The following is a 15,577-nucleotide window of genomic DNA, read 5'->3' as shown; positions in this document are numbered from 1 at the left end:
AGGCTCGTATTTCATTTGGAGTTAGAGAAGAGGGTTTTAGCTAGGTATATTGCTGCATGCTTTTCATCCCAGCACTCAGGAGGCAAAGGCAGGCAGATCTCTGTGAGTTTGAGGCCATGCTGATCTACATAGCAAGTTGTAGGCCAGCCAGGGATACATGGCAAAAATCCATCTCAAAAGACGGTGTGGGGAGCAGGTATCTGTGCTCCAACCATCCCCTCTCTTGCAGTGCCCTGGACTCTCTTCTTGCCCGTGCCAAGCTCTAGTTGTATTCAATCTCTGGGCCAACAGGTGACAGCCATTTTTAAAGGAGAGCAGGATGGACTTGGCTTCTCTGGCTTTGCCAAGGAAGTTTTTATACAATAAACCCTTACCTACCTTTGGATGGAAACCCAGCTATTTTAGGTGCTCTGAGACACCAATTTAAAATTTTTGTGGGAAGCAGGGAAAGGAAATGAGAGTCCATAGTTCTCAGCTACAAGCAGGGCAGTGGAAGAGCCGAGGACTACAGAGCAGGACTGAAGTCTTCTGTTCAGTTTAGAAAAGCACACAAAATCACATGTGTTGGCTATTACAAGTCCAGAAGCAGCCTTAGAGATGACCAAGGCCATGTGCCGACATGGGCTTATGTATATACATACACACCTACACATGGGCACTATGACTAGCAGGGGTTCTTGCTCACACTTGACAATATAGAGTTGGGGTTAGGGTTAGTATTTCTGTGTCTGTCCCAGTTTCAGAGTTTTTCTTCCAGCACTAACCAACACCGACTCTCTCCTTCGTCAAGTTCTCAATGACTCTGTATGGTAGATAGATACTAAGCACGTGGACCGTGCACTATTTTTCTTCTAGTTGGGTCATGGTAGAGATGGGGGAGAGAACAGAGGTGTTCTCAACCCATAGACAGCCCTCTAGTGTGGGACTTCCCCTAGTTGGAAGAGCTATCTTGGGAGTTCAGAAGAGCTTCTTCATAGTTGAACATCTGGAGCAGTGGAAGCATCCCCAGGAAGTCCCATTTCATGGACTTGGGGTAAGCCTTATGAAGTAGACTGAGAAGTCAGGCTACACACACAGAGCAGACCCCTGAAATATACAGATTTCCTGGTGGGAGCGATGGCTACAGACTGCTGAAGCCCCAGAACACTTAACAGCTGTCATCTCTCTCACTAAGAACTAGATCTGGAGAGCGGACCTAGGAACGGGCTCGAGGCTTTAAGAAAGATGAGCAAAGAAAGACAACATTCACTCTCCCAGAGGAGCCAGGGATTAGCTAACAGCAGCCTCTCAATGAACACTTGCTCAGGAGTAGACATTTGTGGTATGACCCCGAAGCACAGCCATTTATGAAGTGAAGAAGGGTGGGCTGGTCTGTGGACACAAGGCCTGGAAATCAGGGAAATTTCCCAGCATGAAGCCCGCCCACCAACCCTTCGCCAGCCCTGCTCCCTGGGTCCATGCGTACCTTTCTCAGCTCGCCATTCTCCCTGCTGTGGGCATCCTCTAGGACCCTGCGCTCCGACTGAGCCTTCTGTAGTTCAGTGCGCAGGCTCTGCACCTCCTCCTGCAGCTGCAGGCTGGCATCAGCCTCCTGGTTCTGCTGGTAATGTGCCAGCTCCCTCTTCAGCTTCTCCACCTCCATGGCATGTGTGGTGGTGACTGCCGACAATTGCTCTGACAGAGTCTTGAACTCTTTGTTCTGTAGAGAGCATCGGCAGATGTGGGAGAGGATAAAGAAAGAGACAGGGTTATTGAGTCAGGAAAAAAATGTGGAGGCCACCAGGAAAGGACTTCTAATTAAATCTCAGAATCATCACATGCCCAGGCACTCTCCTGACATCTCCCTAACACTTTAAACTTCTATTGTGAACCTGGAAGCAGAGGGAGACACAAACAGCAGCACTGACATTGAAATAGTCCAGGGAGAACACGTGAGCACTCACAGAGTAGGTCTGCTGGCTGCAGCAATAATGAAGGCAGCTTTCTGAACCTGCAGTCTTGGCCTCTTAGGGTTCCCCAGGCTTTCACATCAAGCCCTCCTGGTCATGGACTTACTGGCACAAAGAGCTGTAACCCAATCCCTTCCTCTGAGACAAAGGACCCCTTCAGCATCCCCTCTTTCAAGGAGGCCCTCCAAGAGGCCCCAGGGTCTCTCTTGCCACCTGTCAACATGGCTCACACCACACAGCTCTCACCAGAGAGATTGACATCTGACAACCCCCATCCATAGACTGTGTTCCCAATCGGCAGCCAGCTTGTGTGTGCATCAGGCCCTGAGAACCTGCTCCCAGGATCAAGCTCGGTGTCAATGACAGGCTGGGAGGATGGAGGGCGTGTGGGGCGGAGTGGTCAGTATGGAGAAGTGGAGCAGAGGAAAGAGAGCTCTGAATCAGCAGGCAAGCAGCTCTCATTGATTGCTCTTCTTTGCTGTGCTTTACAGGAACTCCAAGCAGAACAGAGCCATTGGCTAAAATGCCATTAAGCCAGGGCATCAGGAATCAATGACTAATTCACAGAGAAATTAAACCGCACAGGAACTCTCAAAGAAAAGCTGCTGGCATCTATACAGCAGCTCACAGCTTGAAGTGCTGTGTCTGAGCGTGCAAGCAGCACATGCCTCATGTGCAAGATTCCCCACACTCTCCGCAAGCTCCAGGTACAGCCTTCTCCTCCCTACCTATGTCTTGCTATCAGCCTCACCTGGCGAATCTAGAGAAATCCAACTAAAGAAATCCAACTAAGCAGCATCTATTTAGAAAGATCAATACCTGTGTGAATTGCTCACCAGGGTCTGGGTCTACACTGGAGGCAGAAGATCCCTGCACAGGTAGAGGGCATGTTTGGCCAGCTACTCTTGGTCTTCATCTCTGCTCTTGGATGTGAGTTAACTCAGATCAGTTGTCAACTCCCACTGGCCCGGCCTGGGCCAGATCAACAAGGGTAGAGAGGTGGCTGAGTTCCCTAAATGGAGCTAGTTGGAATACGAAGAGACTACACATGGCGGTAGAGGCAGGGGATGCAGGCACATCTCACTCTGCTATGGTCAAAGATGACATTTTGGAATGCTGATGTTTCTGGAAGACTCAGCTTTGCTGATCCTGATGCTACTGGAGACCAGACTCAAACACTGGGGAAGAAGTTCTCTGAAGCTGACAGACCTGAGCTCATCTTGTCCTTATCCCTCTGGGTGTCTGATCCAGACACCCACTTCTCTGTGGCCCACTTCTTCCCGTGTAAACTAGGGATAAGAGCGATTCCCATCTTAGAAAGTCATTCTTAAGGTGTAGGGAACAAAGTGCTCATCTGGTATGTGCCACACAGTCACTGTGCCTCATTGGCCTGTGTTCTCCATGGAGTCCCTCTGGCTGCTGCCGGTTCCCACTCCCACTCATCACTATCAGCCTTGTCACCCAAACAACCCCTGCACCTGGCTTCCTGCGGCTGTATGCTTTATGTCTCATAGAACCCACACAATCAGACTCATGGTGGTTCCCAGTCACCCAGTCAGATGTGGGCTGGTGTGGGAAGATGGAAAATCATTGCAAGAATCTTCATGGTGAAGTCACAGCCTCCGGCATGTGAGTGCTCACTTTGAGCTATCACTGTACCTCATTTATGCCTGTCAGACCTCACCTTCAGTGAGGGTGACTGGTAGTCCCCACATGATCTGCAGCTGTGAAACTGGGACACAGAAAGGTCCCAAAGCTGTAACTCATAGCAGACTGTTTTCCTAACATATACGGATGCCCTTGAGAATCATAAAATACGGACTAATGCAGCATTTATTGAGTGACTATTAACTATCTTGAATCAAACTGATTTAAAGGCCACTGACTAAACTATTGATTTGGTTTATTTTTTTTTCAGATAAAAATATTTAAACACAACCTTATATTCACAAGGGCCTAAGAATCATGAGTTCTATTACAAGAAACTGTAAAACCTGGCCATGTCACTCTGCCACAATGGCAGAGTTTATGGACTCTATCCTTTTGGTTTAAGCATGTCATACCGGAGGCTAACACTAGGGACACTATAGGGTAATTTCTGGGATGGTCCCTGTTTCTGCTGCTGAAAGGTACTGTGAAGGAGGTAGTGTTGACATCAGAGACCAAAAACCCAGAAGAGAGGTGTGTTAGCACCAGGGACAGCTCCGGTCTCCTGATCACCCTGTTTCCTCCTGAGGGGCTCTCTCCTGTGACCCTGTCCTCTGTTGATTACTCACAAGCTTGGTGTCAAATGGAGTCTGTTCCCTGCAGCTGGGGTCCTCAGCCTTAAGGCATGAACTTGGGGTGTTCATCTCACCTGGTTTTGCCTTTTGGCTTCCTTCCCATAGTGGTGGGAATACTCTCAGCCGACTCCTGTCTCCTGCAACTGAGACACTCACTACCTCTTATGTCACGCTATTCTGATAAGTGACTTTGGGACACTTTCTCTCTGGCATCTTTTTCCTTCTGGCTTAAAGACTGTAAGGAGAACAGCTGTCTAGATTAGCTCCTGGAGTCATAGGGGAAAAGGCACCCAACTCACTTCCCCATAGCTGGTCTGCCCACCAAGAGATCTATGTCCAGTACTCATGGTGATATCGTCACACATTGCTCACCAGTCCCAAGGACATGATACTTTTAGTGAACTAGTGAACATGACCCTAAACCTACATTACAGCCTTGTTTGGCCTGAAGAGCATTCCTCACACACCCCAAGAGCTAGAAACCCAGCTAGAGGTAGCAAAACCTGCCCGAAAACAGCCTGCTGTGTTTCAATCCCAGCCAGGCCACCTGCTGGCTGTGTGACTTTTGGTAGGTTACTCATCCCCTCTGTGCCCTTAGTGTACTCATTTTTAAAATGGGGTAATAGTAAAACTTATCCCGTAGGTATGTTGAAGATCAATGAGTTAATTTGTGGGAACAGTGCCTGGCGTGAGAGTCACATGGGGAACAGTGTGAGAAAGATCTCATGTCTCCTGATCACCCACTGCATACAGGAAGCCTTGCCCGGGGTGACAACATCTGCCACTGCTCACAGATGTTTGCCAAGCAGGAAGCTTAAGGAAGAAAAGCTTCTTTTTAAAAATAGGCCTTTCCAATCTACTTCCCTCGGATGTTCAATTGTGTGGGGTGTAAAATGCTATAGTATTTTTATCCCCTGGGGTTGACTTTGCCCATCAGCAAGGCTGGTGCTGAGCACTACGTGACACCAGGGCCAGGGTGGCCTGTGGCACACAGGCTCCCCCGTAGTGGGGACAGTGCTTTCAGCCTCCTTGTCCTTCTGGCCACCCCATCAGATAGTCACTGGCCCTGGCGGCCCTGACAGACACAGAGGACACTGTGGTGCCTGCTGTTCTAGCAGACCTCTTCCCCCAGGCGCTGACACCCTGACTAGCTGTGTCACCACAGGCTGACCCAAGTGGGGACTGAGCATCCCCAGCTTGCCCTGGAGGGGCTCTCTCCCCATACCATCAAGCCAGCACTCTGGATAACTCCCAGAGAACACACCCCCCAGGGCACCGGCTCTTCCCAGAAGCCTGGTGTCTGCCCAGGGCAGGAAAGCAAAAAGCTCCATTGCCAGCTCTCTCCACACTGGGGCTCATGTGCAGGACAGCTAACTCAGCCATAACAGGGTTCATTTTACTGGGAATGTGGCTCAGTTGGCAGAGTGCTGGCCTTGTAGCATGAATTCCCGGGTTGAGCCCTAGCACAGCATAAAACCGAGCCTGGCAGCCCACCCCTGTGATTCCAGCGCTTGGGAGGTAGAGACAGAAAGATCAGAGGTTCTTAAAAAAACAAAAAGACTCACCTATTTCCCTGCCCTGAGGCTATGAGAAGGTTTAAAGCTGCCTACTACAGAACAGGTACAGTAAGATCACGTGACCTCCACCACCATGTCTGATGGCCCCCCACTGCTAAGCTTCTTTTTCCCACACCCCCACCATGTGCACCTTGAATCCTTTCTCTCCTCGCTTTTTTGGAAGCCTGGTCCTGTGATCCCTTTAACACAGCCAGACCCCTGTTTACAATGGGTCTCTTTTCCTCCCTGGAAGCCTTACTCAGTGGTAATAGCACAAAGAACAGGACTAGCTCATTGGCGACGTTTGGGACTAAGAAGCTACCACTTCTTAGCTAAGGGGTGAGACCTGGGGTGCAGTTAAGATTTTAACACTTTATTCCTCTGTGGCTTGGCTAAGTTGTTTGATGTCCCCAATCCACCATCCTTCAAAATGACTCATGCAATCATGTGAGGATCATCTACTGTATGGATCATATGTGAGTGAACATAAAACACCTATCACAGGCTTTGGAGTGCTCAAAAAAAAAAAAAAAACACAGCAGTATCCATGGAGCTTCAGACTAGTCTGGACTATATTGGAGTCTATCTTTAAGGAAAAAAAATCAAAAGCAAAAGACTCTCCTATTGTCCTGCCCTGAGGCTATGAGAAGCCTCCAAATCTCCACTGTCCTAAGGTTTATCTCTGTAATACAGCATCCAAGCTGTGCCAACTCCCTCCTACCTGGAACCTAACAGAATGTCTGACACAATCAGGCACCGAACAAAGGTCTTCTGGGGCCTGGGGGCGCAGACACTTGGGCCACCTGAGTGGTGTGAACCTGTTTCCAATGTGTACTCTACCCTGAGTCCTTAGGACCTCAAAGAAGGAGTCAGCATCCTATGCTTGCCTCAGATCCTTTTTACAGAACTCCACCCATAGAGGGCTTCTTCATCATGAACTCCCAGCTTATCTAACTGGCTGATGTGTGAAGGTGCCCAGGGCAGACAGAGTGAAAATCTTAAGCAATGCAACACCAATGTCCTACCAGACAGGAAGCTAGCTAGATTTACCTCACGGGGACTGTCATACACAAATGGGAAAGAACAATGTGGGCACCGAACCTTTAGTGAGCACCAGCTATTGCTTTAGCTGTCCCACACGGCCTCTGCAGGGCCAGGGCTGCAGGACTCTGGACCAGTCTATCAATCCTATTGCTGCTATAAAGAATACAATGAAGTTGGTAGCTTGGAAGCTACTACTTTACAGTTCTGGAGTGCAGAAGTCTAAACGTGGCCAGCGGGACTGTGGTCCTTTGGACACTCCAGGGGAGAACCTCCCACGGTTATCTGTGGCTCCTAAAGGTGGCCTGAACCCTGGAGCTTGTAGACCTGCCTCCTGCCACTTGATGCTGTCTGTGGCCTTCGTCTTATGAGCACTCTATAGCCCCATGAGGTCCTCCTGGGCAACCGAGGGTCATCTACAGATCCACACATCCCTAACTCATGTACTCTTGCAAAGCTTCTTTTGGCATGCAAGGGAACACATTTACCAATCCTGGGGGTTAGGGCCTGGCATCTTTGTTGGGGTGGAGTACTACAATAATAACTATTCTTACTCACTGGACAATATTCCCTGAGGTTTCTGGTACCTGCAGCTCCCTGAGAAAGCTTGGGGCCCCTCTCCAGCATGTCCCCGTATCCCTTGACAAGCCTCGACACCCAGGTAGGAATCTCCTGCCACCAACCTGGTCATCAATCTTCCGCTGCAGCTGGACCACTTTGTTCTCCATGCCCACATTGAGGCGTTTCAAATGCTCTGCAGAGCGGGCCTCAATCTTGAGAGCCTTCAGCTCCTGCTTGGCCTTGAGCCTCCGGAAGGCACACTGGATGACAATGGCGGCGTCCCGCTGCTGCTGGAAATGTCTACGTGCCATCCAGCCCCGGGCATACTTCTGGATGATGGTGGCTTTGTGCTCTTTGAGGACCTGGTAAGGACAAGCACACAGGCTGTGGGTTTGTTCTGCAGGGTGGGAACAGGTACAGCTTCTGCAACCACCCTGGGGTGAAAGCTGGGCTGGCCTTGGTTTTGGGAGACAGAAGACATGTGTCTCCCAAAATGTGTCAAATCCCATAACACCTGAGGATTTGATGGAAAGTTTGAGCTAGGTTCTGTAGATCATGTGTCCACAGGAAAGCAACAGTCAAACTCTTGTTTCTACCCTTATTTTACTAGACAGGAAGCCACAGTCTAAGAAGCTTAAAGTTTTGGGAAGCCAAATGATTATTCCATTGGAAAGAGGCAGTGGCCCTGGTGTGGGGGAGCTGGAAAATGAAGTGAGATGCTCACGGCAGCTGCTCACCTGGCGGTAGTTTCTCCGCACAAACATGGCCCGAGTGAAGGACTGGATGATGACCGCAGCCCAGCAGACTCTCCGGTAGGCCAGGCGGGCCCTCTGCATCCGGTACTGCTTCTGGAACACTATGGCTGCACGGGTTCTCCGCAGGTGCTCGGCCAGCCTAGGAGTAGTGGAGGAAGAGCACAGGTGGAACCAGGGAGAGGGACTCGGCCAGCTGAGCTATTCGTGAAGTGAGTCCTTCCCTCTGTGGCCCTTGTTGGACCCCCACCTAGACTGGAGTCACAGACAGGTGTGAGCTGCCGTGTGGGTGCTGGGAATTGGACCTGGGACCTCTGGAAGAGCAGCCAGTGCTCTTAACTGCTGAGCCATCTCTCCAGGCCAGCATCTCCCATTCTTAACGGGGTCACACAGCTGTCTGTCCCCCTGTGCCTCCACAAGCTCGGAGATAGTTCAAACACCCTGCGTTCTTGCATCTAGTTCAGGACCTGGCAGTTTAGGACCAGAGCACGTGTTCATCGAATGAAAAGAAACTCCTCAGGCCAGCAAGGATTCCCTCCGAGTTCTCAATTCCCTGAAATTCCCACTCGCTCACTTCAGCACTCCACCCACCTCTCTCTAGAGCAGACACTTCCCACCCTTCTTGAGCACTCATCAAGTTCACTGCAAGGGCTCAGAGAGAGGCTCAGAACACCCAACGACGCTGAGGAGGACCTAAGAGATCACTTAGCACAGCCCTGGGAAAGGAAGTGCTCTTGAGTGCCACGCTGCACCTGCATGCTGAAGTTCCGGGTCCCCTAGTCTATCTCTCTGTCCTTTCTTTACACAAGGCTTTGTCCATCCCCTGGGTCACATGCTCCCTGCAGGGAGACTGCAGCATGCTGTTGCAGGATCACCAGCAGGAAGCCTGAGGTGGTGTCTTCTCCGGGGAGGGACAAGTAATGATGATGGGATTAGTGGGCAGGGACTGTGCGGGGCCACTCAGAGGTGATCTGTCTATCCTTTTATCTCCACAGCTTCTGCACTGGAGCTGTCTTAACAGTGCAGAGGTGACATGGCAAGAGCCATCTCTGGCTGTGTATAAGTAAGCAGCCTATGGTGAGCACCTGAGCAAGGTCAGCATCTCCACCTTTACCACACAAAAGAGGCCTATACTGAGCTTAGGGTTGGGTGAGGATGTGGGGTGTGTCTGTGTTTCTCTTTCTTTAGTGGAGATGGTTGAGCAGCCACTTAAGAAACTGGTTCTGAAACACGAGATTTCATGGCAGTTTCCATCATTTCTCTAAGGCAAAAAGGAGTGAGCACTACTATGAGCAGGCTGGGTCTCCATCTCACAACTCCTGTGAAGACCTAGGAGGAGGGGGCATCCTGCATCTCACTGGAAGCTAGGGCTCTCACACCTGCCTCAGAAGAGACGGCCTCTGACATCCTGTTGTTGCCCAGCCCGGGGCCATCGGTTAGGAAGAGAGTTGTAACAGCAGTGCTCTCTGTGTGGCACTGGGTAGGCAAGAGAGGCTTATTGGTGTCCCGGCTCTCTTGCACGGTAGCTGCTGTGGCTGGAGGCATGTCATCCCTGTGCTGTCTCAGTGCAGGAGTATTCATAGAAGGGCTTCCTCAGCCCTTTCCACATCCAGCCAACATCCAAGGGTTTTTAAAATTCTGGCATAAATAGGTTATGTGCAAGTTAACTGGAGTCATCTCTCTTCCTAAAAGATAGTAGTTTCACTTTGGGGTTCACACAAAGTAGAAATGGTTGGTTTGCACCCAAATCAGATGGTACTAGGTTAGTGTTGGAGGACTGGGGATATATATTGGGAATCAGGAGACACATAAGGTAGATCTCCTCCCTGAAGCAAGAAGGGCATCACCAGATCTCTGTGAGTTTGAGACCAGCCTGGTCTGCAGAGCGAGATCCAGGACAGGTACCAAAACTACACAGAGAAACCCTGTCTCGAAAAACAAAAAAAACAAACAAACAAACAAACAAAAAAAAAAAAAAAAAAAAAAAAAAAAAGAAGGGCATCACAGGGATGCACACAGACACTAAGAGCAGTCTAAGAAGCAGATGGGCCCAAGATTGTGATTGCAGACAGAGAGGCTCCCCCTTTCTCCTGACCTCACATGTACCCCCAAATGGCTCACCTGCGGGCCAGGTGTCCTCTGTAGAATCTCTGCAGGGTTAAGGTAGCTGCCTTCAGCCTACGGTACTTTACTTTCTGCAGCCAGCCCCTGACAGTCTTCTGGATCATGATAGTGGCTTCCCGGAACTTGTCTGCACGAAGCTTCTCCAGGTAGGCCACCTGGCCTGCCCGGAAGAAGATCTTGGTGCGGCCAAACTGGAACTTATCGGGATCCTTTACAAGGTTGGGAGGGAGATTGGCTGGTTAGTGAACTCTGCAAAACACACTAGCCTTTCCTTCCAAGGCAGAACTACTTGCCACATTGCATGTGTGCCCCCTTCCCCTTCCCCCTGCCCTAGTAGACACACACACCTAGACTCTCAGTATTCATTAAACAGACTTGAGTCTTCATGATAAGACAGACATGGATCCAGGATGTGGCCATTAAAAAGATGCCTGCTCTCAAAAATCCAACATCATGGGGAGGGCAGATGGAAAAGTAAGCAGGAGACTCTTTTAAGGAATGGGAAACTGCTGTGGGATGTTCTGTATGGAAATGTGTTGCTGATTAGTCAATAAATAAAACACTGATTGGCCATTGGCTAGGCAGGAAGTGTAGGAGGGACAAGGAGGAGAATAAAGCTGGGAAGTGGAAGGCTGAGTCAGAGAGACACTGCCAGCCGCCACGATGAGAAACGGTGTGTGAAGATGCCGGTAAGCCACGAGCCACGTGGCAAGGTATAGATTTATAGAGATGGATTAATTTAAGCTGTAAGAAAAGTTAGCAAGAAGCCTGCCACGGCCATACAGTTTGTAACCAATATAAGTCTCTGTGTTTACTTGGTCGGGTCTGAGCGGCTATGGGACTGGCAGGTGAGAGAGATTTGTCCTGACTGTGGGCCAGGCAGAAAAACTCTAGCTACAGGAAAGATTAGCAAGAAACAAACAGGCAATGTTCAAAAAGGATGGTCTAGGCCAGTGGTTCTCAGCCTTCCTAACGCTGTGATCCTTTAATACAGTTCTTTATGTTGTGGTGACCCCAACCATAAAATTATTTTCATTGATACTCCATAACTGTAATTTTGCTACTATTATGAATCATAATGTGAATATCTGATATGCAGGAAATCTCATATGTGATAAAAGGGTTTGTGGCTCACAGGTTGAAAGTCACTGGTCTAGGCAGTCATGTCTGTGGAGGTGGGCAAAGATCTGCATGAGCCAAAGGGGGTACCCATGGAAGACTAGAGGAGTATTCTAGAAGATCAGAGCAGATGCCACTGTCTTGTGGTACCAAGAGACAGGAGAAGGGCTATGTACGGGAAACTGAAGGTAGGTATCAGAAGGAGCCAGCCACCCAAGGCTTTCGGGCTGTGGTACAAAATGGGGAGAGTAGTCATGGGGTCAGGGCCTTTGTGTAAGCAATGACCTGGTTTGGTAAACATTTGATTGATTATTCTTAAATGATCACAGATGTGCACACATAATTATAGACTGCAAATAACACTCAAAACTCTACTATGAACTTCTTTTTTCAAACATGTAGTCACTGTCTTAATCATATCTATGAGATTAAAATTAGTTGTCCTTCCTTGTGTTTTCCCCAATAAATAAGGAAAGGTGACCCAGCAGGGCACTTGTGGACAAGGCTGGGAGAGTAAATCACAGATGACTGAAACTTCTTTGCAAACAATCGTCATCTAAGTGTGTGCTGCCACGAAGACCACAGGCAGGAAGGAGCCACGTTCTGTCATATACTGTGGTGGTTGGTTTTTGTCAACTTGATACAAGCTAGAGTTATCTGGAAGGAGGAATCAGAGTTGAGAAAATGCCTCCTGCAGGCAAGTCTGTGGGGCATTTTATACCCTTCCCTCTGGACATCCCTGACTGGGGCAGAGAAGGAACTCAGTACATGCTTAAAGAGTACAGGACATGCCACATGAGATTAAGGATGAGAAGGCATTCTGAAAGCCTTGGAAGGGGTGATTCTACCAGAATACACATCTCCCCTCTTACTAGCTACAGCGGTTTATCAAGCCCTCAGAAACTGCCTGATGAAGCATCTACCAGCAAATAGCCCATCCTCACAGAAGGGGGCTGGTAGACCATGCTGCTCAGCCTACGTCCATCTTCATCCCTATGTCTCCTCTGACCATTCTACTCCTAAGTACACAGAACACTCTGGTGAGAACTGGGCACGTGGTCTTCAAGGCTAACCTGTGGCTCAGCCAAAGTCCTACTCAGAGGGAATGTTGTCTCTGGAAGACATGGCCCAAGGGCTGGGGAAAATGAAGAAATGTATTATCTGCAGGGAAGTCTTGAAGCACAAGTGAGCAGTCCATCTCCAGGACGGACAACTGTGCATACTAGCCCTAAGCTGTCACCCCAGATCAGTAGGCACTGTGCATTAGAATGCCTGTGAAATCCTAAGCAATTTACAGCCACTTCCTGTACCTCAGTTTCCTCATCTGTGGATGGAGGTTCTGCTAATAACCTTGGAGGGATCCAGGTAAGGGTAAACTATGACTCTGGATAAAGTGGAAAGCACTCACATGGTCATGGAAGCTACTCACAGGCTCGGGCTATACACCATGAGGCCAGCCCTGACACTGAGAAGTCCCAGTGCTATAGATTTACTGAACTCAGCTGATCTTGAACACATTTTCCTAACCTATGAAAAATGCAATGTCAAAACATGCACAGTGATGATTGCTGTGGGATGTCTTTCTGTACGCTGTGAATATGTGTTGTTCTCACTGGTTGATAAAATAAAGCTGTTTGGCCAATGGCGAGGCAGGTTAGGTAGAATATTCAAACTGAAGACAGAGATGGAGAAGGGCAGAGTCCAGAGAGAGATGCTGATAGTTGCCCAAGAAGCAAGATGTGAAAGAACCAGTAAGGCATAGGCCATGTGGCGATATATAGATTAATAGAAATGGGTTAATTTAAATGCAAGAACTAGCTATTAATAAGCCCGAGCCATCTGCCAAGCATTTATAATATAAGCCTCTGAGTGATTATTTTAAAAGCATCTGTGAGATGGGGTGGGACAGAGAAAAGCCTCCATTTACAGATGATGAATGGACCACAGCAACATCATAGTTAACCAGAGTCCCATCAATCAAGTACAACCTACAGTTAACTATAGGCCACCCTCTCAGCACTGTCTTAGCCAGCTAGTTTACAAAATTATGCTTAATTCAATTTTTTTTATCACATTCTGAAAGATATTTTTCTATAATTTAGCATTTTATGTAGACACAGATTATAATACTCTGTTATAACTATAAACTCTATAACTATTGAAATATTTAAGGATTTGCCCCTTGTGGTTCTGCTCTTAACAATATTTCAGGCTGAAATGTGATTTTTGGGTTGTTCCATTTAAAACAGTTTTTCAAAGGCCCCAAAATCTGTTGTTTCATTTATAACAAGCTGAGGCTGGCTACAGATCAGACCTCCACTGGGTACATCAACCCTGAGAAACCAGAGATGCTGAGACAGCAGCAGCAGCCAGGAGTTGCCTCTATACATACCCAGGTGACCTGTGCTGTGTGTGTGCTGAGATGTGGAAAGGCAGGGGGTGCTCTAGGTAGGGGAGGAGACTAGCCTTTCCCAGTCACTGTTGCACGAAATGGCTTAATATCTTAGTTTTGTAGGGATGAAGACAAAGCTGTAGCTATCCTCCACCCTCCACTATTGGGGCTTTTGGTCTGTGCCCTCCTACAGCTGGATCACCTTGATGAGACTCTCCAGGACAGACTTGCAGATACTCTTCTTGTCGGTGTTGGCAAGCTCTCTCTTCTTCATCAACACTCGATACCGGTTGAAGAAGTCATGGTAAGTCCACCTAGAGGAAAAATCAAAGTGGGTCAGAAGGTGATCTCGGATGCACTCTCACGGCGTCAAGATCATTGTACAAAGTTATTGTAGGAGCTTCAGACTAGTCCCAGGGGAGCTTTGTCCTTTCCATACCCTACTAGGAACTCCAGTGTATCAGGATTCCTAAAGTTAAGCTGGGTAAACTGTGTGTTTGGGAGGTATCTCCCTGGAGCCAGGTCTCCATCTGGTCACACCCATGGAACCCTCTCTTCTGCTGCCACCTTGTCTATGCACAGCTTTGTCTATGCAGCTTGGTTTTCACTTTGAGAACTCATACTCATCTTTGTATACACGTTTCTAAATGCAGGAAAGTATGTGAGAATGGAAGTGTCCCCATCATGTTCTCTTAGCTCACTGGAAGAGTTAATTTGGAAGAGAAAAGAACAGGTCATCTTAGACATTTTCCACTCCACATTCCCTTTTGCTGATCCCAAGGACATAGGTATGTAAAACAGGCACACAAACCAAACATTTACTAATAACAAATCAAGGAAATATGATGTGCCCACAGTTACAGTAGTGGCTTGAATGTTAATGGGGTTAAGTAACTGCTTCCTGATTGGATTTAAGGACAGCTCTACCAAAGGAAACACCTGCAGAGTACTGGAATCTGGACAAGAACTTAAGGTTGGGGAGCTCATAGACTCCAGGGGCGAATCTACTACTGTTATTCTGTTAAATGGGCATAGTATCAAGCTGCCCTATAACTCCCACATCCAGTTACAGGGTTGCTACCAGTGGCTTAAGATGTTATGGTGTTGGTTTCTCTTTTTATTATTTTCCTCTTAATTGGGGGTAATTTTGGCTCCCTGTAAAGCTGTCCCCTATCCCCACATAACTGAAGAGATTCCTAATCTATTGCCTATACAAGGCAGAGTTCTTGACTGTTTTGGTAGTCATTAGAGGGCCTTCATCTTACCCTGGCATCTGAGACTGGCTGCATACAAGCAGATGCAGTCTCCTAAACAGGATTGCTCTTCCTCAGGAAAGCTGTGGTTTACATCTATCTCTACTCCAATCCTCCTGATTCAGAAACGCTCATGACCTCCTCATGCGGTGGCAAGGTTAACATGAGCCCCCATCTAAGGTGGCTTGGAGTTACACTTCAGTTGATCAGGAGGTCATCAGTACATCCCACCTCCATCTTTCTAACACACAAACAGGCACACAAACCAAACATTAACAGCTACCTTACAAATGGAAGCTGTAAGGCTATTTTCCCAGCTACATGCAAATCAGATGCACACTTTGTTTGGTAGTTAACTCTGTTGATGCTTTCCTTGGCTCTTTCTGCCTGGCCCTGCCCTCAGATACTTGTACTTAGAGAAAGATGGACTTGCTAAGAACCCAGTGGAACAGTGCCTGTGAAAGAGAGCTTCCTAGAGTCTAGGTCTCCTTGCCACCCCCCCCACCTGACTCCCCACCATCAATATAGACATCTCAGAATGTAATGGT

At 48.3% G+C, this 15,577-nt stretch overlaps 1 protein-coding gene across 1 annotated transcript in view; it reads right to left on the bottom strand.

The window, feature by feature from the left end:
* Positions 1 to 15,577, bottom strand: part of Myo5b (myosin VB) — a 213,827-nt gene that overhangs the window by 48,010 nt on the left and 150,240 nt on the right. Inside the window, exons 18-22 of the mRNA XM_059246817.1 lie at positions 13,979 to 14,090; positions 10,263 to 10,474; positions 8,127 to 8,283; positions 7,512 to 7,751; positions 1,466 to 1,699 (exon numbers count right to left, since the gene is read on the bottom strand). Of these exons, the coding sequence (XP_059102800.1) occupies positions 1,466 to 1,699; positions 7,512 to 7,751; positions 8,127 to 8,283; positions 10,263 to 10,474; positions 13,979 to 14,090 (955 nt within the window). The remainder of the gene's footprint in view (positions 1 to 1,465; positions 1,700 to 7,511; positions 7,752 to 8,126; positions 8,284 to 10,262; positions 10,475 to 13,978; positions 14,091 to 15,577) is intronic.

This window comes from Peromyscus eremicus, chromosome 19 (assembly GCF_949786415.1).
Source record: "Peromyscus eremicus chromosome 19, PerEre_H2_v1, whole genome shotgun sequence".
NCBI classification, from domain to species: domain Eukaryota; kingdom Metazoa; phylum Chordata; class Mammalia; order Rodentia; family Cricetidae; genus Peromyscus; species Peromyscus eremicus.
Note: the sequence above shows the minus strand (reverse complement) of the source record. Positions and strands in the feature narration are given on the sequence as shown.